This window comes from Callorhinus ursinus, unplaced genomic scaffold, assembly GCF_003265705.2.
Source record: "Callorhinus ursinus isolate GAN/ISIS: 27379988/994484 unplaced genomic scaffold, GSC_fseal_2.0 scaffold38, whole genome shotgun sequence".
In the NCBI taxonomy this organism is placed as follows: domain Eukaryota; kingdom Metazoa; phylum Chordata; class Mammalia; order Carnivora; family Otariidae; genus Callorhinus; species Callorhinus ursinus.
The window spans coordinates 14,365,699-14,390,859 of NW_027397100.1; the positions used below are offsets into that span (position 1 = coordinate 14,365,699).

The window sequence follows — 25,161 nt, forward strand, 5'->3', positions numbered from 1 at the left end:
GGCGCCCCAGTAAACCCACATTTTCACATCACTTCATTTACCCACCTAATTGTCTCCCTCCTGTGACTGTATAAACTGCCTGTTCAGACCGATTTCGACAACTGTACACCGAATCCTACCCTCCTCATTTTTCTCTAAGATACCGCCCCAGCAGTTCCCCTTTTCTCCTACCATCCTCTCTATATTATTCAGTATACCAACATATTTTAATTTCTTCTATTAAAAAAAGCAGGGAGTCTGCTCCCTCTGACCCTACCCCCTCTCATGTGCGCTCTCTCTCTCTCTCTCTCAAATAAATAAATCTTTAAAAAAAAAAAAGTGATCAGGGGCGCCTGGGTGGCTCAGCAGTTAAGCATCTGCCTTCAGCTCAGGTCATTGCATCAAGCCCCACATGCCATCAAGCTTCCTGCTTCGTGGGGAGCCTGCTTCTCCCTCTCCCTCTGCCTGCCGCTCCCCCTGCTTGTGCTCTCTCTCTGTCAATAAAATCTTTTTTAGGGGCGCCTGGGTGGCTCAGTCGTTGAGCATTTGCCTTTGGCTCAGGTCATGATCCCAGGAGCCCCACATCGGGCTCCCTGCTCCGCAGGAAGCCTGCTTCTCCTTCTCCCACTCCCCCTGCTTGTGTTCCCTCTCTCGCTGTGTCTCTGTCAAATTAATAAAATTTAAAAAAAAATAAAATCTTTTTAAAAATAAATTAATTAAAAAATAATAAATTAATAAATAAAAATTTTTTAAAAATTTAAAAAGTGACCACTTCCCATCTAGCAACCTGCCATTTCTGCTTCACTTACAGCACAACTCCTAGAGAGGTTTGTCTACTGTTGCGCATTCCTCTCCACCTCTTAATCAGGCTTTCATTCTCTACCTCTCCACTAAAACTGCCCTTGTCAATGCCACCAGTGCCCTCCACTTTGCTAAACGTCACAGTCACTTCTCCATCCCCATCTTACGTGACCTATCTGCAGCATTTGACAGAGCGAATCACTCCCTCCTTGAAACACTTTCTAAACTTGGTGCCCAGGAAACCACTCTCTTGAGTGGCTTCCTGACCCCTTCTCTCTTTTGCTGGTTCTTCCTCTTCTCCCTTTATTATTGGAGTGTCTCAGGGCTCAGACCCACCCTCCCTTTCCCTCTATCCACTCACACTCTATTCATGTTCCCTTCCAGTCTTGTGACTTCGGATGCCATCTCTACCTGGAGGCCTCCCAGACTCATATCTCCAGGGTCTCCACTGAATTCCAGCCACATACATCCAACCATCTACTCAACATCTCTACTTGGGTGCCTAATAGGTAACTCTAACATGCAACTCTTTCCCCCAACTCAAAATGGCAACACTCTTCCTGGAGTCACCCTTGATTCATCTTTTGGTTCACCTCTCATCGCACATCCAAGTCTGTCAGCAATACCTTGAAAGTACATCTGGAATCATACTTCTTACTACCACCACCCCACATACACACACCTACTTCTCGTCTCACACCCAGACTATGACATTGCAGGACAGAGAGACCTACCTGCCAAATTCTGGCGCACAGATTTTTTTCTCTCTTGCGCTCCAAAACCCGCTTCTTCTTTCAAGGTGCATCTCAAATCGTGCCTCCTCCACAGTCTGCTAACTAGCTTTTTTTTAAAAAAGTGCAAATCCGGGGTGCCTGGGTGACTCAGTTGGTTGAGCATCTGACTCTTGGTTTTGGCTCAGGTCACGATCCCAGGGTCATGAGATAAGAGCCCTGGGTCGGGCTCCACACGTAGCTCCAGAGTCAGCTTGTTCCTCTCAGTCCCCCTCGGCCCCTCCCCCTGCTTGCTCTCTCTCTCTCTCAAATAGCTAAATAAAATCTTTTTTTAAAACAAAGTGCAGGGCGCCTGGGTGGCACAGTCAGTTAAGTGCCTGCCTTTAGCTCAGGTCATGATCCCATGACCTGATTGAGTCCCTGCTCAATCTGTCCCTCCCCCAGCTTGTGCTCTCTCTCAAATAAATAAAATCCTTAAAAAATTTTTTTAATAAATAAAATACATTTTTTAAAAGTGCAATTCCATGGGGCACCTGGGTGGCTCAGATGGTTGGGCGTCTGCCTTTGGCTCAGGTCGTGGTCCTGGGGTCCTGGGATGGAGCCCCACATCAGGCTCCTGGCTCAGTGGGGAGTCTGCTTCTCCCTCTCCCTCTGCCTCTCCCCCTGCTCATTCTCTCTCTCTATCTCTGTGTCTCAAATGAATAAATAAAATCTTAAAAAAAAAAGTGCAATTCTAAAAGTCTGTCAATAAGAACCTAGACTGAGGTGCCAAACTGACCAATTCTGATATCCTTCTGTGGCAATAATTTGCCAGAAATAAGTCAGGCTCCCCTCTGTAGATGGCCTCAGTGCCCATCTGGACTGATCTGTTCACAGGGTACCTGCGTGGCCCCTGTAGCTCCTGGTTCAGTGATCTCCACAACAGGCCAGCCTGCCTGCTGGAACACTGCTAAGGAGGATGGCTGATAATTTTTAAAGAAATCCACTGAGAGGGGCGCCTGGGTGGCTCAGTCGTTGGGCATCTGCCTTCGGCTCGGGTCATGATCCCGGAGTCTTGGGATCGAGCCCCGCATCGGGCTCCCTGCTCAGCAGGAAGCCTGCTTCTCCCTCTCCCACTCCTCCTGCTTGTGTTCCCTCTCTCGCTGTCTCCCTCTGTCAAATAAATAAATAAAAAATCTTAAAAAAAAAAAAAGAAATCCACTGAGAAATAAATATAAAGATTTAGTCTTTTATCCAACTCATAGGGAAAATTGCTGGCAATGACAATCAACAAGAAATAAAGCAAAAAAATAACCAAAAGAGAATACAGAAATCTTGGATCTGCAAAACTTGACCTGAGAAAAATGGAATTGATGGAAGGAATGGCCATACATATATCAACAAAACCTTACAATACAAGATGTTGTTACTAAAATTTCAGATGGAGCCAGAACCCAATCCACAAGTCAAATCTTTTCAAAATACAAACAGATCTCTTTGTAGTCAGAAATAAAACAAAAATGCCCACTATATGTTGGTTATATGAGAGGTCCTGGCTAGTGCAGTAAGACAAAAAAAAAAAAAGTGTAAGATCTGAACATAAAGAGCAAAACCTTCGTTATTCACACCATATTGACTATCAACACAGAAAAGCAAAGTGATTCTAAAAACCATTGGAAATTTTAAAAGATGTCAGCATTGTTGCTACTACACAAAATTCAATTGTATGCCCTTTATTTTTAAGATTTTTTTATTTATTTATTTGACAGAGACACAGAGAGAGAGGGAACACAGCAGGGGGAGTGGGAGAGGGAGAAGCAGGTTCCCTGCTGAGCAGGGAGCCCGATTCAGGGCTTGATCCCAGGACACTGGGATCACAACCGGAGCCGAAGGCAGACACCCAACAACTGAGCCACCCAGGCGCCCCTATGCCCTTTATTTTTTTAAAAGATTTTATTTACTTGAAAGAGAGAGAGAGCACAAGCAGGGGGAGTGGCAGACAGAGGGAGATGGAGAACCAGGCTCCCCACTGAGCAGGGAGCCCATGCAGGATGCGGGGTAATCCCAGGACTCTGAGATCCTGACCTGAGCCAAGGCAGATGCTTAACCAACTGAGCCACCCAGGGGCCCCAATTGTATTCCCTCTAAATACCAGAAACAAATATGTAATTTCTAAACATATTATTTACAATAGCAACCAAACCATACTGTACCTTGGAATAATTTGTTTAATTATGCAAGACCCTTATGAAGAAAACTATAAAATGTTATTGCAATTTTTTTAAATTGTTTATTGTTATGTTAATCACCATACATCATTAGTTTTTGATGTAGTGTTCCATGGTTCATTGTTTGTGCATAACACCCAGCGCTCCACGCAGAACGTGCCCTCTTTAATACCCATCACCAGGCTAACCCATCCCCCCAACCCCCTCCCAAACCATAAAATGTTATTGCAATTTATAAAAATAATAAGACTTAAATAAAGGAGACATCCAGTGAGGTTATAGATGGAGCAATTTAGTATTATAAAATGGCAATTATGTACAAATTCAATGCAATTCCAATTGAAATCCCAAAAAATGGTTTCCTGGAACTTAGTAGACTGAATCTAAATTTTGTACAGAGGACCCAAATATAGCTGAGACAGCCTTATGGAAGAAGGAAGAATGCTTCCCATAAATAAAATAGAGTTCGGTTTTCTCTTTAGAATTTGGAGTATCTGGCTATAGCGGGCTCTTATGGAGAGCAATAATTAGCTAGAGTTGACTTGCGACTGCCCCTTCAGATAGAATACGTGCTCTCCAGTTCACCCAGCACATTGTTCTTATTTAAGGTACCTGCCTGATCCTGTAGATATTTGTATGATATTGCCTGGGGTGGGAGGGTAGGGAAGAGGAATGGAAGAGATTATTTTAAATTATATAGGTTCTGTTTGGTTTTGTAAAAGTCCTCCCAGTGAGCTGGCAAACAGAAAGAAGAAAAGAGTGGATTACATGACTCAAAGAGTTTGATGTTTCTGGTAGTGATCTGAGTATGATCATGGGAATGTGTGGCAGAGAAGGGATGGAGGAAAGCATGCCAGAGGTTATATAATGTGAGGGAATTGGAAGGTCCAAATGGCACAAGAGTTGGAGATGTCGGCTTCCCCGAGACCAATATGTGGAACTGGGTGAAGCGAAAGATTGCAAGACGAGAGAATTCACAGGGACTCCTTTAATGCTAAGTAGAACCAGAAGATATGGCAGAGAAATAGGACAGAATCCAACACCAACAGAAGGAAGAATGACCTTTCCTGGAAACCCCACTGTGGACCAAGCTCTTTGACACAGGCTATCTCCTTGAACCCCAACATTAGTCCTCTGAGAGTAGACCTTAATATCCCTTTGTTATGGATGAGCAAACTGAAGCTATGAAAACTGAGGTCATTGGCCCCATGTGACAAGGTTGAGACTCAAAGCAGTCAGATTGACACTAGGGTCTCCCTATCTCCACCTCTCCTTTCACCAAAGTCACAATGGTCACTGAAGCACCCTGAAACGCACAGACTTGCGTTAAGAAAACAAAGCTCACAAAGGGTATTGTTAAGCCCATCCCCTCAAACACCCAGATTTTATCAATGCTTTGTTCCAAAGCTCCAGTTGAGACATTTGAAGGAGGAACAGAAATTCTGTCCAGCGCTCCCTAACTTTAGCCGAGAATCTTCGTGTTAACCAGATTTTTCTGGGGAGTCTGATGCAGACAGCCTTGATCCACAATGTCAGAAGCAAGCGATTTTAGAAATATAAGCCAGCTTCACGCGGTCGCCTTTTAACTCTGCCACTTCACCGAGTGTTTTAACCCTGTCTCCAAGCCCCCTGCCTCCTGTAAGATGGGTGTAATTACAGCGTGGTTTTGGAAGATTCCATGTGGTAAAGCTTGCAATTGTCCTAATGTGCTTACAACAGTACCGGGCGCCGAAGAACTCAATATATTATAATTGTCATCATGAGTATGATGGAAGTCTTTTCAAAAAAATAATGCGGTATTACTTAGGGGTGTATCAAAAAATAAGGACTTATGGATAGAGGTGTAGTGTGACAAGGCATAGTAAAAATTCTGACAGAAAGTTAAAATAGTCCAAAGTTAGAGGTAAAATACCCACTGGGTAAAATTCTTTCAACCTTCTCTGTGTTTGAAAATGTCCATAACCCAACGCTGGAAAAACAACGCATTGTCGTGTGCTTTGGGAAGAGGAAGAGTTAGTTTCGTTTTGTTTCCTGATAAACAGAAAAGGTATCGAAAAGAAAACAAAATGGGCGAGACCTTCCTCAGCTCGGGCCCGCCTCAGGGCCGAGGGTCATTTCGTGATGCTGCCGGAATGAAATCGAGGACCGCTTGCGAAAGAGCGAATCCTCGAGAGCGTGACCCGGGGCTGCCAAGGCCTCGCAGGGGACAGGGACGCGCTCCAAGCGGCGCATCCCGCCTCGGCGCCCAGGAGGTGGGGCCGGAGCGCGCCGGCAGACACGAGGCTCGGCCGTTACCCGAGGGCTCCGGGCCGGCGCTCGCCGCGGCGCGCCGCGGGTAAACACCTTCAGCGGGGCGGGGGGGAGAAGGGGCAAAATAAAAAAAAAAAAAAAAAAAAAAAAAAAAAAAAAACCACCAAACCCCCACAGCCCCGGGCGGGCGGGCGCGCGGATGGGCGCCCTTTGGCTGCGGGAGCGAGTGGAGGATGCTGGGAAGGAGGTAAAATGGCCACCGGCGGCGGCGCGGAGGAGGAAAGGAAGCGGGGGCGGCCGCAGCTCCTGCCACCCGCGCGGCCCGCGGCTCGCGGCGAGGAGGCCGAGGGCGGCCGCGAGAAGATGGGCTGGGCCCAGGTGGTGAAGAACCTGGCCGAGAAGAAGGGCGAGTTCCGCGAGTCGCGGCCGTCGCGGCGGGAGGAGGAGGGAGGCAGCGGCGTGGGCGGCGCGCTCGGCGCCCCCGCGGGCCTGGCGGTGCCGGGCCTCGGCGACTTCCCCCCGGCCGGCCGCGGGGACCCGAAAGGTCGGCGGAGAGACCCGGCCGGCGAGGCGGCGGATCCCCGCAAGAAAAAGGGTGCAGCCGAGGCGGGCCGGAGGAAGAAGGCCGAGGCGGCGGCGGCGGCCATGGCGGGCCCGGCCAGGCCTGGCGCGGCCGAGGACGCGGCGGAGCGGCCCGCTCAGGACGAGCAGGCAGTGGCGACGGGCCCCGCGGCGGGCCCGGGCAAGGGCCGCTTCCTGGTGCGCATCTGTTTCCAGGGAGACGAGGGCGCCTGCCCGACCCGGGACTTCGTTGTGGGCGCGCTCATCCTGCGCTCCATCGGCATGGACCCGAGCGACATCTACGCGGTCATCCAGATCCCAGGCAGCCGCGAGTTCGACGTGAGCTTCCGCTCGGCGGAGAAGCTGGCCCTGTTCCTACGCGTCTACGAGGAGAAGCGCGAGCAGGAGGACTGCTGGGAGAACTTTGTGGTGCTGGGGCGGAGCAAGTCCAGCTTGAAGACGCTCTTCATCCTCTTCCGGAACGAGACGGTGGACGTGGAGGACATCGTGACCTGGCTCAAGCGCCACTGCGATGTGCTGGCCGTGCCCGTGAAAGTGACCGACAGGTTTGGGATCTGGACCGGGGAGTACAAGTGTGAGATCGAGCTGCGCCAGGGGGAGGGCGGGGTCAGGCACCTGCCGGGGGCCTTCTTCCTGGGGGCCGAGAGGGGCTACAGCTGGTACAAGGGGCAGCCCAAGACGTGCTTTAAATGTGGTTCCCGGACCCACATGAGTGGCAGCTGCACGCAGGACAGGTGCTTCAGGTGCGGGGAGGAGGGGCACCTGAGCCCTTACTGCCGGAAGGGTATCGTGTGTAACCTCTGTGGCAAGCGAGGACACGCCTTTGCCCAGTGTCCCAAAGCAGTTCACAATTCCGTGGCAGCTCAGCTAACCGGGGTGGCTGGGCACTGAACACCCGCCTGCCTGCCAGGGTGAATACAGAGCCAGCTTACCCCTCTTAAGTGCCAAAACTTTTTTTTAAACCATTTTTTACGTTTTCGAAGGAGATCTTTTTAAACCTACAAGAGACATCTCTCTCTGCCTTCTTAAATCGAGTTTACTCCATTTCAGCCTTTTCCGAATTGGTGACTCTGTCATCAGTAACCACCGAGAACTGTAGCGTGCAGATGTGTCGCCTCTCCCTTTTTAAAATTTTGTTTTCGTTTTTGTATCTGGGTTGTTTTTGTTTTTGTGTGTGGTTTTTGTGTGGGTTTTTTTGTACTTTTTACTCCCCACGCCTTGTCTTCTCCCGGGATTTTCATCCATTGGGCTGCCTTGCGCATCTTTATGCCCCAGCACTAGGTACGGGGCCCACCACGTGGTAGGCACTCCATCAGTGTTTGTTGAATTGAGAAGTTGACTGTGGCTTCTGTCAGGGTGTCTACTTTTTGCAGCTCTTCCCCCCCTCCCCGTTTAATTTGCTGCTTCTAATCTATGTGGTCTGAGAATTTGTGAAACCATTGTTGTTAGAAGTGTATGTAATCTGAGTCAATAAGCTCTGAATGGTGGCCAAGGGCCTCTCTTATGGCATTAAAAAGCATGGACTTTGGGACAGCTGTTCAGTGGCTCAGAAGCCATTTTTCACAGAATCATGGAATTTGGAATTTTCTTGCTGGAAAGGACCTAAAAGTTGGTTTAGACCAATCCCCTGGATTTCCAACAGATGAAACAGGCCCAGAGAGGTTAAATGACTGGGTCAAAATCACATAGCTGTCTGGTGCCAGAGCTAGCCTAGAGTAGAGTTCCCTGACCCCAAGCCCGGTGCTCATTCCACTACCTCTCACACTTCACAACATTTTCCTCAACACTTGAGGGCCCAGAAAGTCTGATCTCTCCAGAATGATGAGCCCAGAGGAATGCTAAGAAATCATCTCGGGGAGGAAGCAGAAAGGGATTTAGCAGGGGCTTCTGAATACTTGGGAGATAGGGAAGGGCCAAAGGAACATAATCTAGGGTGTACTCATTGCTCCGTGAGGTATCATATCTGGATTAAAGTGCCAAGTCCTTTGGGGCCTTACCCTTCATCATTCACTGCCACCACTTAGAAATGGGGGTGTTCCTAAATAAGGAAACCTACCAGAGGTTTACATTTGCACCTTAGCCCCAATAGCTAGAAACCCCAGAGAAGCCTCTAACTGGAGCTCATCTACAACTTCCTGACTCACAGGAGAAAGGTGATTTTAACCTGGAATCATAAGTAAGCTGTTAACTCTAAAATTTGCTTGCAAAACAGGTCAAGCAAGAGGGCATTGGGTCAACTAAGTGTTACCGAGTTAAAGTAGAAAAGACAGCTGCTTTTCTTTTAGTTTTTGTTTTTCCTTTGCATTATGTTTTGCTATTTCCTTGTGGCTTAGAATGTAAAATCGATTGTTAAAAGTTTTGTTCTGAATAAATATTTATCTTTTGTATTGCTAACACCGTTGCCCTATCTCTTTTCAAAGTGTAAGATGCTGGGGTACACAGACTCTCTAGTTCAATCCATATTTCTACACATCATTTGTTTACCCTGCAAAAACATTTCCAACCCCTGCAGGCCACGCTTAGCACCTACTGTGTTGTGCCAGGCCCTTTGGAATTGTTACCTAAACCGTATGTATGCATCGCACTCACTTAGCACATTGTAAAAACTCAAATTTTAAGCCCTAACTTTGCTCCAAGGATTCAGAATCGCTGGTGTGAGTGAGAATTTTTTTAGTAAGCATCCCCAAACAATTCTGATTGGCAGCCAGGTTTGAGACCACAATTCTGAATGGTACTAAAATGAGAGAGATGGATTCTTGCCTCAGGAGATTACAATGGGGAAGGCAGAAGTAAGATGTTAGCTTCATCATCTTAGAGTAAATGCCACGAATTGGATGCAAAGTACTTATGGGCTTTTAAAAATGCCATCTCTTGGGGCGGCTGGGTAGCTCAAGTCGTTGGGCGTCTGCCTTCGGCTCTGGTCATGATCCCAGAGTACTGGGATCGAGCCCCGCATGGAGCTCCCTGCTCCGCGGGAAGCCTGCTTCTCCCTTTCCCACTGCCCTTGCTTGGGTTCCGTCTCCCGCTGTCCCTGTCTGTCAAATAAATAAATAAATTTTTTTTTTTTAAATGCCATCTTTTCAGGTACTAAGGGAGGAAGAAAGAGTCCAGGAAACTTCCCAGAGAGCTGACTCACTCCAAGCCAGCCCCAGACACAGCTCTGAGACCCCAGACACAACCAACTGAAGGATTTTCAGCTCTGAGACGTTAAAATGATCCAATCCTAAGAACCAAATTTCTCAATGTCTTGATTCTCTAACTCAGTGATTTGAGGATATTTCCAGAACTGATAAGGTATAGTCAAGGCCTGGTTGGCTCTTAGGAGCCCTGCCTTTCCAGGCCTGCTCAGCCCCTCATTCTTGTCTCCCAAAGCAAACAGACCCTTCCCTGCTCGATCACTTCCCCCCTTATCTCTCCCTTCTGTGCCTTGGGTTTCCCTCCTTCACAGGCCGGAGGCGGGGAGAAAGCCTGCATTCATCATGCATTCATCATACCCTCCTTCCCTCCAAGCAGGCACTGTGCCAAGGAGCCTCCTTGGAAGGAATCTTCCCTCTCTCTGCCCTTCCCCCCATCTCCCCCCCTCCCCCCAGCTCTCCTGAAGGGAGCAGAGGAAGAAACTATTTCCCTGCCCATCCCCCACAGGATCTGCTCCAGGGCCTCCTGCCTGGCGGTCTGGGGACGGAGCCATGGGCTGGAAAGGAACAAACCTCCCCCAGCTTCCTCTCCTGATCTAGCAACCCCCAAATTACAATCCCTCACTGTTCATGGGTTCCTAGGGAGTATGCAGAGATCCCAGACTGAGGCTGGCTAACTGACATTCTTTTCATTGGGCTTTCAACAGATAGGAGGGCCATTAGAGCCAAGCCCTCCTGCAAGGCATTTTGCATACACCCGGGAATGAGATAGTTACTTGCAGAGGGAGATGCAGATAAGTGAAGAGCAGTGTTTAAAATAATATTAAGTATTTTTAAATATTCTGAAAAAGACAAAGAATATAAAATTGTCTGAAGTACAGGTCTCCTGGAAGAGATGATGATGTCATGACTGAAACCCGCATGATGAAGAAGCCATGTGAAGAGTGCCGAGCTGTCCAAGCAGCACAAACAGCCTGTGCAAAGACCTGGAGGCCAGAGCACACAGGGTGTTCAGGCTGGCTGTAGAGTCACCAAAAGATGTGCTTGGGAAAAGGCCAAGAGGAGGTGGCCCCAGGCCTGTTGGGCCTGTCGGTGTTACTTAAGAGACTTTATTTTGTCCTGACCCCCTCCAGTCTGGCCACCTCCATTCCATCCACTTATTTAGCATGTATACTAAGCACCAACTCTCTCTAGGCATGGAATACAGCAAGAGTCAAGTTCCCTGGGGCTCAAATTCTAGGGGCACACAAAGACATAATTACAAACTATGATCAAGCACTGAAAGAAACAGAGATTGATCTGGTCTTGGAGGTCAGGGATAACTTCCCAGAAAAAACGTCTGAACTGAGGTCAAGAAAATCTATAAGGAGTTAATTGAGAGATGGTGTTGGGGGTTAACAGGCGACAAGAGTATATTAGCCTCCGCAAAAGGGATAACAAGTATAACAACCCTATGCTGAGAGGAGCGAGCCATGGCCGATTCTAGAAACCAAATGCCCAGTGTAAAAGTCCAGGTTTAGAAACAGAAACCACTGTAGGTATTGAAGAAAGTGATGGGGCCTAAGTTGGGTATTAAGAATGACTCCTAGAACACTACTGAACTAACCTACTACAGGAGCTGCTACCTCTCCTAGAAAGGAGCCAGGAAGCCATCACTGGAAGGGTTGAGTTTGAGGACACACTACTGAAGCTACCATCCAAGGACAGGCTGCCGGGATCAGAAGGCCACTGCCATGTCTACTGCCAGGACAATGAAATGAGTTTTTGAAGCCAGAGACAGGACACGCATGTCTCCACAAGCTTACTTAGCAGAAACAGCCGAAACTATTTGACTCCTGCCTTACTCCCACCTTCAAACCTCATGCAAATGTATCTACTTGCTGCAGGGGAGTCAGGAAGTTTTTTAGCTTTCCAGTATGTGAGCACAGGAAGGCACATAAACAGTGGGAATCAGGGCACTTGGCTGGCTCAGTCGATAGAGCCTGCGACTTTTTCTTTTAAGTTTTATTTATTTTAGTAATCTCTACACCTCGCATGGGTCCGAACTCACGACCCCGAGATCAAGAATTGTATGCTTTTCCTACTGAGCCAGCCAAGAGCCCCATGAGCCATGAGCCTGTGACTCTTTTTTTTCTAAGGTTTTTTTTTTGTTGTTTTTTTTTTTGGCGGAGAGAGAGCACAAGCAGGGGGAACGGCAGGCAGAGGGAGAAGCGGGCTCCCCGCTGAGCAAGGAGGACCCAACCTCAGGACCCCCGGATCATGACCTGAGCCGAAGGCAGATGTGTAACTGACTGAGCTACCCAGGCATCCCGAGCCTGTGACTCTTTATCTCAGGGTCTTGAGTTCAAGCCCCACTTCTGGGGTAGAGTTAAAAAACAAACAAAAAACAGTGGGAATGGATGCCGTCTGCCAACTAACCAACCCTATCCAGAACAGCTAGTGTGGCCAGTGCAGAGAGAGAAGGGAGACAATGGTACAAAATGAGGCTGAAGATCCTGGGGGTTTGGTCAGCCATGTTTAGAATTTGAGTCTAAGAATGATGATGAGGAACCATTGAAAGATTTTTAAGCGAGGAAGAGACATGATCAGGGTTGTATTTTTAAAAGATAATTCAGGGGGCACATGGGTGGCTCAGGTGGTTAGGCATCTGATTCTTAATCTCAGTTCAGGTCTTGATCTCAAGGTCGTGAGTTCAAGCCCTGTGTTGGGCTCCATGCTGGGCATGGAGCCTGCTTAATAAAAAATAAAAATAAAATAGGGCGCCTGGGTGGCTCAGTTCGTTAAGCAACTGCCTTCGGCTCAGGTCATGATCCTGGAGTCCCCGGATCGAGTCCCACATCGGGCTCCCTGCTCAGCAGGGAGTCTGCTTCTCCCTCTGACCCTCTCCCCTCTCATGCTCTCTCTCTATCTCATTCTCTCTCTCAAATAAATAAATAAAATCTTTAAAAAAAAATAAATAAATAAATAAAAAATAAAAATAAAATATAAGATAATTCAGGATGCTTTGTAGAGAATGGGTCAGCAGGAGCCCAAATATAAAGAAGGGCAGGGGTACCAGGGGTTGCCAGTCAGTTAAGCAGCTGACTTCAGCTCAGGTCATGATCTTGGGGTCCTGGGATTGAGCCCCACATATTGGGCTCTATGCTCAGCAGAGAGTATGCTTCTCTCTCCCTCTGTCCCTCCACCCACTTGTGCTCTCTCTCGCTCGCTCTCTCTCAAATGAATACAATCTTATTATTTTTTAAAGATTTTATTTATTTATTTGACAGAGAGAGACACAGCAAGAGAGGGAACACAAGCAGGGGGAGTGGGAGAGGGAAAAGCAGGCTTCCCGCTGAGCAGGGAGCCTGATGTGGGGCTCGATCCCAGGACCCTGGGATCATGACCTGAGCCGAAGGCAGACGCTTAACGACTAAGCCACCCAGGCGCCCCTGAATAAAATCTTAAAAAAGAAAAAAAGCATAAAGAAAGCCAATTTCCCCAGGTGAGCAATGAGGGCACCTTGGACCTGGATGGTGAAGATGGACATAGAAAAGTAGTCAAGGTAAAGAGATATATTTAGGAGTTTAAATCAGCAAGACTTAGACATGGGCTGGGGGACGTGTAAGTACCAAAGATGATTCCCAGGTTTCCAGCTTCTGCAGTTGGATAGATGGTCGGTCCAGTCCCTGAGATGCAGAAGAGAGGAGAAAATCCAAGTTTGAGATGAAGGTCTTGAGTCAGATTTGGGACATAAAGAATGTCTAAGGGAAGTTATGGAATAGGTGGCTTAACACAGGTCTTAAATTCTAAGGAGAGTTCTGGGCTAGAGAAAGAAACAGGATTCCTATAGCAATGGCCTTCATACGCTTTACCCACATCCCACAATAAGGTAGACATTTTATATTGTGGCCATCAGACATATGCATATATGTACTTATGTATAAAGAAAGAAGAGTGCCCCTTGGACTGAGTAATGGGGAGGTCACTGGTGAGGGACTTTTAGAGGCAGAGTGATGACAACAGGAGGCAGACCAAGGAACAAATAATCTTCCTAAAATGCCCAGTGCTCCGACACTCCCTCTGGGGCTCCCTATTGCTCTAGGGAGTCAGCCTGGCATCCAAGTCCTTTCACAAGAGGCTCCTGGGCTCCTTTGGGACCTCATTCTCAGCCAGAGTGCCCATTACATCTATGCATGTCAACTCCAGGTATGGCCAACACAGAGCAAGCAGAAGGAGTTCAGTATGGCGGAGGGTGGAGCGGTACAAGAGGAAGCTATGGGTGAACAGGGCTCAGATTATACCAAGTTTAAGGTGGAGTCTCATGAGAGTGTACACCAGACATGGGCAAAGCCAGTGGGTCCATACAGTGCCACTGACTGGATTTTCAACCTGACTGAGACTATTTGGAGGAAGACATGTTTCATGAAAATAAACACAGATATAATATGGAGGAGAAAGCAAACTTTACAGAACTTTAAAGTAAAACATGGGAGGAGCCTGGGTGGCTCAGTCTGTTGAGCATCTGACTCTTTATTTTGGCTAGGGTCATGATCTCGGGGTTGTGGGACCCACCCCGAGTCAGGCTCTGAGCTGGGCGTGGAGCCTGCTTGGGATTCTCTCTCTCTCCTTCTGCGCAGCCCCCCTATATAAATAAATAAATAAAATAAAACATGGACTAACATTTTTGGAAAACAGTTTGGCATGTTCTGTCAAAATTTAAAATTCGCAAAATCTTTAACACAGCATTCACTTATAGGAAATGAATCTATAGCTAAACTTGGACATGTGCACAATACCAGTGTACCAGGATGTTCACTGAAGAATTACTAGGGGTACTAAGGGCTAGAAACAAGCCTGACTGTCTATCAATAGGTAACTAGATAGTGGAACATTATATAGCTGTTTAAAGGACAGTTCTGGGGGCGCCTGGGTGGCTCAGTCATTAAGCGTCTGCCTTCAGCTCAGGTCATGATCCCAGGGTCCTGGGATCGAGCCCCGCATCGGGCTCCCTGCTGGGCGGGAAGCCTGCTTCTCCCTCTCCCACTCCCCTTGCTTGTGTTCCTTTCTCACTTTTGTCTCTCTCTGTCAAATAAATAAATAAAATCTTTAAGAAAAAATAAAAAATAAAGAACAGTTCTGTATATATTAATGCAGAATGCTCTCTAAGATGTATTTCAAAGTGAACAAAGTGAGGTGCCTGGATGGCTCAGTTGGTTGAGCATCTGGTTCTTAGTTTCACTGGGGTCGTGATCTCAGGGTCCTGGGATCGAGCCCAGCTTCCAGCTCCAGTCCTCAGCAGGGAGTCTGCTTAAGGATTCTCTCCCTCTTCCTCTGACCCTCCCCTCGTTCTCTCTCTCTCAAATAAATAAATAAATCTTTAAAAGAAAATAAAGTGAACAAAGCAAGATATGGTATGTTACTGTTTAAAATTTCTAACTTTAACTTTTCCATTTTTTAGTGAGTTATAATTGGCAATAAAATTGTAAGATATTTAAAATGTACAAATCAGGGCGCCTGGGTGGCTCAGTTGGTTAAGCGACTGCCTTCAGCTCAGGTCATGATCCTGGAGTCCCGGGATCGAGTCCCACATCGGACTTCCTGCTCAGCGGGGAGTCTGCTTCTCCCTCTGACCCTCTTCCCTCTCGTGCTCTCTGTCTCTCATTCTCTCTCTCTCAAATAAATAAATAAAATCTTTAAAGAAAAAAAAATAAAATGTACAAATCAAATCAGCTGAAGGCAGATTTGATACACATATTTTAAAATTATGGAATTAATATGTACATATACTTATTTATATATAGAATAATACTGGAAGGCTATTAATGAAATTGGTAACTGTTGTAGTTTCTTTTTCTAAAAAATTTATTTATTTGAGAGAGAGAGAGAGAGCATGCATGTGTGGGGGCAGGAGGGACAGAGGGAAAGAGAATCCCCAAGCAGACTCTGGGGGAGCCTGACTGGGGGTTTGATCTCAGGATCCAGAGATCATGACCCAAGCCAAAATTAACAGTCAGCTGCTTAGCCAACTGAGCTACCCGGGTGCCCCAACTATTGTAGCTTCTGAGAACTGGATGTTTGGGGTGTGGGATGAAAGGAAAACTTATTTTCTACAGTATATCCCTAGAGGTTTTGTTTTGTTTTAATTATTTCATGTGTTATTTCTGGCAAAAAAATAAAAAAAAATGCAAAATACAACATAAGACTTCAAAGAAATTCCTGTAGACTCTGCAGAGACTGGAATCCCTTTCCTCTATCTTTCAAAATAAGAAATTTTGATGGGAAAGTTTAAGACTCTAGAGCAGCCAACTCACTGGTCTCCCTGCTTCCTAGCTTGGTCTCCTTCAGTCCAGGACAACAGTCCCCAGAATGAAATTTGATCACATTACTCCCCAGTTTAAAGACCTTCAAAGACTTTGTGTCCTCCCTGGGGCCCTCCAGGCCCTGCTAGAGCCCTGCCTCTTCTGGGCCTCACCCCCTCACCCTGGCTGGGCTCCTGCTCGTCATTCCTGGAATTCACCCATGGTTAACTCTTACCTTTCCTGGTGCTCAGCTCTAATGCACTTCCTAACTGCAGCCTTCCCTAACCTTCTAGACCAGACCCTCTTACACTGTCCTCTCCTTCCAGCAGCTCCTTGCAAGTACAATGATAGGTTTATTTAGGTCATGGCTTTAATAATATCTGTCTCTCTCTCTCAATTTTGAGCCCAGAGGGCAGGGACCATGACTTTTTTGCTCTTGGTTGTAGCCCACCATTTAGCACTGTGTGTGGTACATAGTAAAAGCCCATTAAGTATTCGTTTGCATGAATGATCTAGAAATTACTTAGCTGAGGTTACAGATCAAGACATGGTGTCTACTTGTCCTTTTTTTTTTAAGATTTATTTATTGGGGTGCCTGGGTGGCTCAGTTGGTGGAGTGTCTGGCTCTTGGTTTCCTCTGAGGTCACGATCTCGGGGTCTTGGGATAGAGCCCCATATCAGGCTCCATGCTCAGCGGGGAGTCTGCTTGTCCCTCTCCCTCTGCTCCTCCCCCCATACACTCTCTCTCTCTAAAAACAAACAAACAAAAACATTTATTCATTTATTTGAGAGAGAGAGAAAGTGGTGGGGGGCGGGGAGGGGCAGAGGGAGAGGGAGCGGGAGTGGGAGAGAGAATCTCAAGCCGTCTCCCAGCTGAGCCCAGAGCCTGAGTCAGGGCCTGGACGAGGGGCTCAATCTTGCCACCCTGAGATCACTAACAGAATGGACGCCTAACCAACTGAGTCACCCAGGCACCCCTCTACTTGTCCTTCTTTAATGATACTCAAAATATCCCTTAGCACACCTGCACTGATTCTATACTGAAAAAGGTCTTCTTCCTTCATCTTTAAAAAAGCTAATATACTCCTTCAGTGTTCTCAGCTTTAATAGTTTCCTTCAGCCTGAGAGGTCAGGCCCATCCTCCCCAAGTTCTCTGAGGGTCTATCACTGAGACAGCCTGCATGTCTCCTGGCACAATGAGGCCCAGGAGACAGCACCAGGTTCCTGGATTCCAAATACCCGGCTTCAACGCTCCCTCATCATCACTGGCGAGAGTAGCCTTTGCCCTGAGACCTGATTTCTCCTCCCCAGGAGGTAGAGCGAGGATTCTGTAGGTCCTAGAGGAACTGCCCACCCGAGTTTGTGTCCTCCCTTTCTAGAACATTTCCTGAGACCCCAGAATCCCCTTCCAAAATATCCCTACGCTCATTTACAGAGCCTTCATGGGTCTCATCCCTGGGTCCATCTCAGCGGAGGGTAAACTACACCGCCTAATGCACACCTTATAGACCTGAGGCTTAGTTCTCAAAGTAGCTGTTTGCAAGAGACAGCTTGGATGTGGGGGCTGGATTGTCCACTCATGCACACTGGGTCCCTCACTGATGGGATGCGAGGGAGCTGGACAAGGGCAGGACGCAGGATCCAGTAGCTCTCCTTAGGCCAACACATTCTGGTACAGAACTCCAGGGGTCCTGGAATTCTAATTCGAACCTGGCCTTCCAGGTTTTTCTGAGGGTATATTCGTCAAGAATAAAAAGAAAACGTATTTCATTCAGCACATGACATTGATGTATAACTTCTAACTATTTAGAGACCTATGGACCTCCAATTGTACTCTTGTCCCAGCCCCCACAAATGCCCCTGTTTGGTTGTGTCATGTCTTAGCTCAGACAAACCACATAACCTCTCTGGGCCGGTTTTCTTACCAGAAAAAATGAGTTTAATGATAACTGCCTCATCAGGGATGGTGAGAAAATGAAATGAAACAATTCATGCAAAGGGCTTGGCAGGGTGCCAGGCCCTCAGCGAACAGTAGCTACCCTCCTTACTTTTCTCTTGTTTGCCCTCTGGCTATCATCTCCCATGATTTTCTCTATGACATCCAAACTGGTCTCTTTTGTAGGATTTCCACACAGCTCCCCCCTCCTCCTTCCTTACCCGGTAACCATATAAGCCCCCCATTCTCTCCACCTAGGCGGATCCCACCCCTCTTCAATTATGAAAACAGCTGCTGGTGATTGCACGTTTAGGATGTTTCAGGCATTGTATTAAGAACTTGACATGCATTATCTCAACTCAGTTCTGACACCAACTCGATGAAGTATTATTATTCCCCAAACACAAAGACACTGGGATCTGGAGAGCTGGAGCCCTGGCAGCTGGCGAGGGGCAGAGCCAGCGGGAATGTGAACCCAAGGAGCCTTACTGCAGAGTCAGGTCTTCCAAATATCCAGTCACGACCCTGCCTGCCGCCCCCTCCACCCCGCCCGGTGCCCGCGCACCGGCGACCCCTCTCTCCTTTCAAGGCCGTCATACTCCCATCAGTTCTCGGGGTCTGTCTGTGGAATTTCAGCCCAGTAGGGCGGGCACTTTGTCTCACGCCACGTTGCCCACATCATGGATCCTCCCTCCGTCTCCCCTTTCTCTTCCTTCCTCCCTTCCATTAAATACTGAGTTCCTACTCTGTGCCAGGCTTTGTGCTCGTTCACATGCAAAACATTACCAATGAAAAAATCAGGGGAAGATGGAATTTTATGTCATTTTTCTCTTTCTTCTTTACGGCTTTCTGCTTGGCTGATTTTTTTTTTTTTTTTTTTTTTTTTCCCACTGAGCACGCAGCCCGGGTTCCTCGAACCGGTTCCAATGTTGCTTCGCTAGGTAGCTTTGGTCGGAGGAAGGCCCTGTCCCCTTAACTCCCAGCCCCCACGCCTCCTTCTCGGGCCCTCAAATCCAGGCCGCCCTGCCCCCTCCGGAAGGGGGAGTTGGGGGCGAACGCCGAAATCTGAGTGGTTCTTTCAAGCCTCCGTTGCCGTAGAAACCGGCTGCACAGGCCTTGGCGGTCCATTACACCATCCTCCAGCGACGCAGCCAATGGGCTCCGAGCTCCATCCCCGGCGCCCCCGCCCGGTCGCCGCTGCCGGCAGCCCACCAATGGCTTAGAGCCCTGCCCTCGGCCCAGGCACACCACCAATGAGCTTCGACCCCGCTCTCCATTTAGCTTTAATGTAGAAACAAGACTCGATTAAAAAAAAAAAAAAAAGGAATTCTCTAAATTAGAAGGAACTAGTAGTAACGCTTCTGTCAGTTGCAGCCGGAATGATCTTTGGCTGGTATTTTATTTAAGGAGAACAAAATTGTTCCAATTACATAACAATATATGTCATTCTGTACTAAACAATTTGAGGCAATGAAAGTGCAGGCAATGGGGATGATATCTGCTCTATGTGGATTTCTTTCATTATACGTATTTTCATTTAATTTAAAATGATCAAGGAACCAGTCAGCTTTCCTTGTTTGTATTTCAAATACATACAAATTAAAGATGCTGAGCTTTTGATGCTGAATTCATGAGACATTGACCTAAGTAACTGGTAGCTGACTTTTAGTTTAACTCCTGCCTGAATTCAAAACACAGTAAAACTGTAGGATAAATGAATATTTATTTTACTCCATTGAAGAAATTCCATTTTCAAAGTAGGTTGTGTAATGGCTTTGACATTCTGAAGTCTAAATAAACTAAATGTGTATTTAAAACCTTATGTCGGGGCGCCTGGGTGACTCAGTCCTTAGGCGTCTGCCTTCGGCTCAGGTCATGATCCCGGGATCTTGGGATAGAACCCCGCGTCAGACTCTCTGCTCAGCGGAGAGTCTGCTTCTTCCTCTCCCTCTCTCCCTGCTTGTGTTCCCTCTCTCACTGTGTCTCTCTCTGTCAAATAAATAAAATCTTTACAAAAAAAATAAGTAATTAAGACCTTATGTCATTTTTTAAAACTAAACTTTATTTTATTTTATTTTTTATTTTTTTAATTTTTTTAAAGTAGGCTCCATGCCCAGCGTTGGAGCCCAACGCAATGCTTGAACTCAGGACCCTGAGATCAGGAGTGCAGCGTTTAACCAACTGAGCCACCCAGGTGCCCCAAAAATAAACTTTATTTTTTAGAACAGTTTTACATTTATAGAAAAATTGTGAAGATAATACAAAGTTCTTTACCCCCACCTACCCTGTTTCCTCCATTAACATTTTATATTAACATGATAAATTTGTTACAATTAATAAACCAATACTGATACATTACTAGTAGCTAAAGTTCATAGCTTATTCAGATTTCCTTAGTTTTTACCTGATGCCTTTTTTCTATGCCAGGATCCCATCCAGCATGGGATCTCATTTATCTTATAACCCCTTGGTTCCTCTGGGCTCTGGCATTTTGTCAGACATCAACATGACTTATCACCTTGACTACCTGGCTGAAGAGGAGTTTGTCAGGTTTCTCCACTGGAAAGTTACTTTTCTTTTACCCTTTTTCATGCTGTCCTCTTTGGAAGGAAGTGACTATGCTCAGCCCACACTTGTGGGGAGTTATGTTCCATGCCCTTGAGGGTAGAGTAGCTACATAAGTTATTTGGAATTTTTCTGCAGTGAATTTTGTCTTTTCTATTTATTTATTCGGTTATTTATTTATATTAGTATAGACTCATAGATATTTATTTTATTTATTTTTTTTAAAGATTTTATTTATTTATTTGAGAGACAGAGAGAATGAGAGAGAAAGCACATGAGATGGGGGGAGGGTCAGAGGGAGAAGCAGACTCCCCGCCGAGCAGGGAGCCCGATGCGGGACTCGATCCAGGGACACCAGGATCATGACCGGAGCCGAAGGCAGTCGCCCAACCAACTGAGCCACCCAGGCGCCCTAGATATTTATTTTATACTTAAAGTACTCAATACTACTTAATTTTTCGCTCAAAGTGTTCCAGCTTTGTCTTTTGGGAGCTCTTTTAGTTACCTCCTGTGTCCCTTTGACATAACCCAATCTTTGTGCGTCCTTTCTTTTTCTTGTTGTTGTTCTTGGGCACTTCCTTCTTTCTGGCACTATATGATGCCCCAGGCTTATCTTTCATATTTCCTGCCCCAGTCTAGAATCAGCCGTTTCTCAAAAGCCCTGATTCTTCCCATTGGAGAATGGTATTAGAAACCAAGATCTGGGGGCACCTGGGTGGCTCAGTTGTTGAGTGTCTGCTTTTGGCTCAGGTCATGATCCCAGGATCCTGGGATTAAGCCCTACATCGGGTTTCCTGGTCTGTAGGAAGCCTACCTCTCCCTCTCCCACTCCCCCTGCTTGTGTTCCCTCTCTCGCTGTCTCTCTCTGTCAAATAAATAAATAACATCTTAAAAAAAAAAAAAGAAGCCAAGATCTGGATGCTAAGTGTGCTCATTGCTACTGAAGTGTCATTTCTTTTAAGCCTTCTCAACTAACAGAAGAAATTTATGTGTATATATACTAACCTGTGTGTAAACACTATCTATAAATATTTCTGTATATAACCATCTGTATCTATATTAAACTAAACATGAGTTCATATTTATTTATTTTTTTAAAGATTTTATTTATTTATTCATGAGAGACAGAGGGAGAGAGAGGGAGAGAGAGAAGCAGAGGGAGAAGCAGGCTCCCAAGGAGCAGGGAGCCCTACGCGGGACACGATCCCAGGATCCTGGGATCATGACCTGAGCCGAAGGCAGACGCTTAACCATCTAGCCACCCAGGCACCCATGAGTTCATATTTATATTTCCAACTCTAATCCATTACCACATGAGTCATTATAGCTTTCTCTCTTTGCTTATCTGTAAATTCCCATTCCAACGGTGAGAAACCTGGCTCCCACTATCCATCATCCATTTACCTAATTGTTCAATTCCAGTGTACCTATATGGCAGTATCAGCATTGTTGACCCATACCCATGTGGGAAACTTTACCAACTAGAGTGCAGTACTTCTGCACACTTTCTTTTGCTTTTAGTTTTACAGGATCCATTCATTTCTTTTTTTTTTTAATTTTTTTTTTTTAAAGATTTTATTTATTTATTTGAGAGAGAATGAGAGAGAGAGAGCACGAGAGGGAAGAGGGTCAGAGGGAGAAGCAGACTCGCCGCTGAGCAGGGAGCCCGACGCGGGGCTCGATCCCAGGACCCTGGGATCACGACCTGAGCTGAAGGGAGACGCTTAACTGACTGAGCCAGCCAGGTGCCCCAGGATCCATTCATTTCTAAAGTTACTTAAGTCAGCACCCTTTTCCCACCCTCTTCAGTGGGACTATTTCATACAGTTCTAATACAGTTTGATTGTTTCATTGCATTCTGCATTCCATCTTGAGGTTCTCCAGATGCTTCAAATGATTTTTTAAAAATTCTCATGCATTAGCATTTACTCCTTGTGTTGTACACGTCTACGGGTTTTGACAAATGCATAATGTATTCACCATTACAGGATCGTACAGAAGAGTTTTATCACCCTAAAAAAGTCTTCTGTGCTTCACCTATTCAGCCCTCTCTCCCTCAAACCCTGACAAGCACAGGTCTTTTTACTATCTCTATAGTTTTGCCTTTTGTGCCTATTTAAAAAAAAATGACTTTTGGGGGTCGCCTGGATGACTCAGTTGTTTAAGTGGCTGCCTTCAGCTCAGGTCATGATCTCAGGGTCCTGGGATCAAGCCCCACATCAGGCTCCCTGTTTAGTGGCGAGTCTGCTTCTCCCTCTCCCTCTGTGATCTCTCTCACTCTCATTCTCTCTCAAATAAATAAATGAAAATCTTTTTATTTTATTTTATTTATTTTTTTAAGATTTTTATTTATTTACTTGAGACAGAGAGAATGAGAGAGAGAGAGCACATGAGAGGGGGGAGGGTCAGAGGGAGAAGCAGACTCTCTGCTGAGCAGGGAGCCTGATGCGGGACTCGATCCAGGGACTCCAGGATCATGACCTGAGCCGAAGGCAGTCGCCTAACCAACTGAGCCACCCAGGCACCCTGAAAATCTTCTTAAAAAAGATTTATTTATTTATTCTAGAGAGAGAGAAAGAGAGAGCATGGGGGGAAGGGGCAGAGGGAGAGAGAAACTTAAGCTGGCTCTACGCTGAGCACAGAGCCTGACCTGGGGCTGATCTTACCGACCTAAGATCACAAGGTGAGCCAAAATTGCTTAGCCAGCTGTGCCACCCAGGCGCCCCCGTGCCTTTTTTTCTTTTTAAGATTTATTTATTTATTTGAGAGAGCAAGAATGAGAGAGAGAGTACATGAGAGGGGGGAGGGTCAGAGGGAGAAGCAGGCTCCTTGCTGAGCAGGGAGCCTGATGTGGGACTCGATCCCGGGACTCCGGGATCATGACCTGAGCCAAAGGCAGTCGCTTAACCAACTGAGCCACCCAGGCGCCCTTTTTTTTTTTTTTTTTTTTAAGAGGGGCACCTGGGTGGCTCAGTTGTTAAGTGTCCGCCTTCAGCTCAGGTCATGATCTCAGGGTCCTGGGATAGAGCCCCGCATCGGGCTCCCTGCTCCGCGGGAAGCCTGCTTCTCCCTCTCCCACTTCCCCTGCTTGTGTTCCCTCTCTCGCTGTCTCTCTCTCTGTCAAATAAATAAATAAAATCTTTTAAAAAAATAAAGAGAAGACACACTAGAGTATATTTGTTGTTGCTTTTGTTATAGCTAGCACTCACTAAACTGTTACCATGTCCCATGTCCTCAGCTATTATGCTCTCCCATTTTGCAGATAAGAAAATGGAAACTAATGGGTTGAAATAACTCCCCGAAGACTAATAATATTGAAGTTTTTATTTCAAATCCTGGACACATTGATTATTTAAAACCCCAGTATTCCGATGCTTGACTTCTGAGTCATGGAAGGGAGTCCACTACTTTTAGCCAATAAGATGAGGATGACCTGCTTCCTGGTTTACCCAGGTGGTCTCAGTTATCTCTGTTGTTCCAGCGTGATTATTAATAGTGTCCCTTTCATCATAAACTACATGGTCACTGCCAAAGGAAAAAGTCTAATGAATTTTAGACTCAGGGTGTAGTGGTAAAGATTATACTCCAGGAGATGAGGGGATGTACCAGTGGTGTGTGATTTCAGGGTCACCAGGCAGGACCTGCTACCCAGATCAAATCCCCTCCCTCACCCATTCACCTTCCCCTTCTTTCTCCCAATCTGATTAATCCCCATTCCATCAGTTGTGCCGCTGCTGTTAAAATGACTCTGCCGCTGTCTTCTTCTCCCCATAAATATGTCCCCAGTTCTGGTCTCTCCTTTCTGCCTTGTGCTTGTCTGAATCTCAAACTACATTTCATAGATTGGCCATGCAGCATTCAAACAGGATTTTTAAGACTTTGGCATTTCACAAAGAAGTAAAAAAAAAAAAAATCCTCCCCATTAAAACAAAACAAAAACACACATTTTAAAAATTTGGGGATAGGCAAAAGATTGCCAACTTTTTATTTTGCTAAAGTGAGAAAAATTTCCATCTTCTATATCAGTCTTGTCTATTGGAAATATAATGCAAGTCGTAAGTGTAATCTAAAATTTTCCAGGGGCACCTGGTGGCTCAGTTGGTTAAGTGTCTGCCTTCAGCTCAGGTCATGATCCCGGAGTCCTGGGATAGAGGCCAGCTTAAGTCTCCCTGCTCAGCGGGGTGTCTCCCTCTCCCTCTGTCCCTCCCCCTGCTTGTGCCCTCTCTGTCTCTCTCTCCCAAATAAACAAATAAATAAAATCTTAAAAAATAAAATAAAATTTTCTAGAAGCCACATTTTTTAAAATTTATTTATTTATTTTTTATTTATTTATTCGAGAGAGAGGGAATGAGAGATAGAGAGTACGAGAGGGAAGAGGGTCAGAGGGAGAAGCAGACTCCCTGCTGAGCAGGGAGCCCAATGTGGGACTCGATCCCAGGACTCCAGGATCATGACCTGAGCCGAAGGCAGTTGCCCAACCAACTGAGCCACCCAGGTGCCCATAATCTCTGAATTTTTAAAGAAGACATTTAGATAGGGTGCCTGGGTGGCTCAGTTGGTTAAGCGTCTGCCTTTGGCTCAGGTCATGATCCCGGGGTCCTGGGATCGAGTCCCACATCGGGCTCTCCACTGAGCGGGGAGCCTGCTTCTCCCTCTGACCCTCTCCCCTCTCATGCTGTTTCTCTCTCTCTCTCT

General features: G+C 46.5%; 1 protein-coding gene across 1 annotated transcript; it reads left to right on the plus strand.

Annotated features, from left to right (window-relative positions):
- Positions 1-5,810: 5,810 nt before the first annotated feature.
- Positions 5,811-8,944, plus strand: ZCCHC3 (zinc finger CCHC-type containing 3). The gene has a single exon (XM_025876661.2). It carries the CDS (start codon positions 6,221-6,223, stop codon positions 7,439-7,441), a length of 1,221 nt encoding a protein of 406 aa, XP_025732446.1. The 5' UTR covers positions 5,811-6,220; the 3' UTR covers positions 7,442-8,944.
- The last annotated feature ends 16,217 nt before the right edge of the window (positions 8,945-25,161 follow it).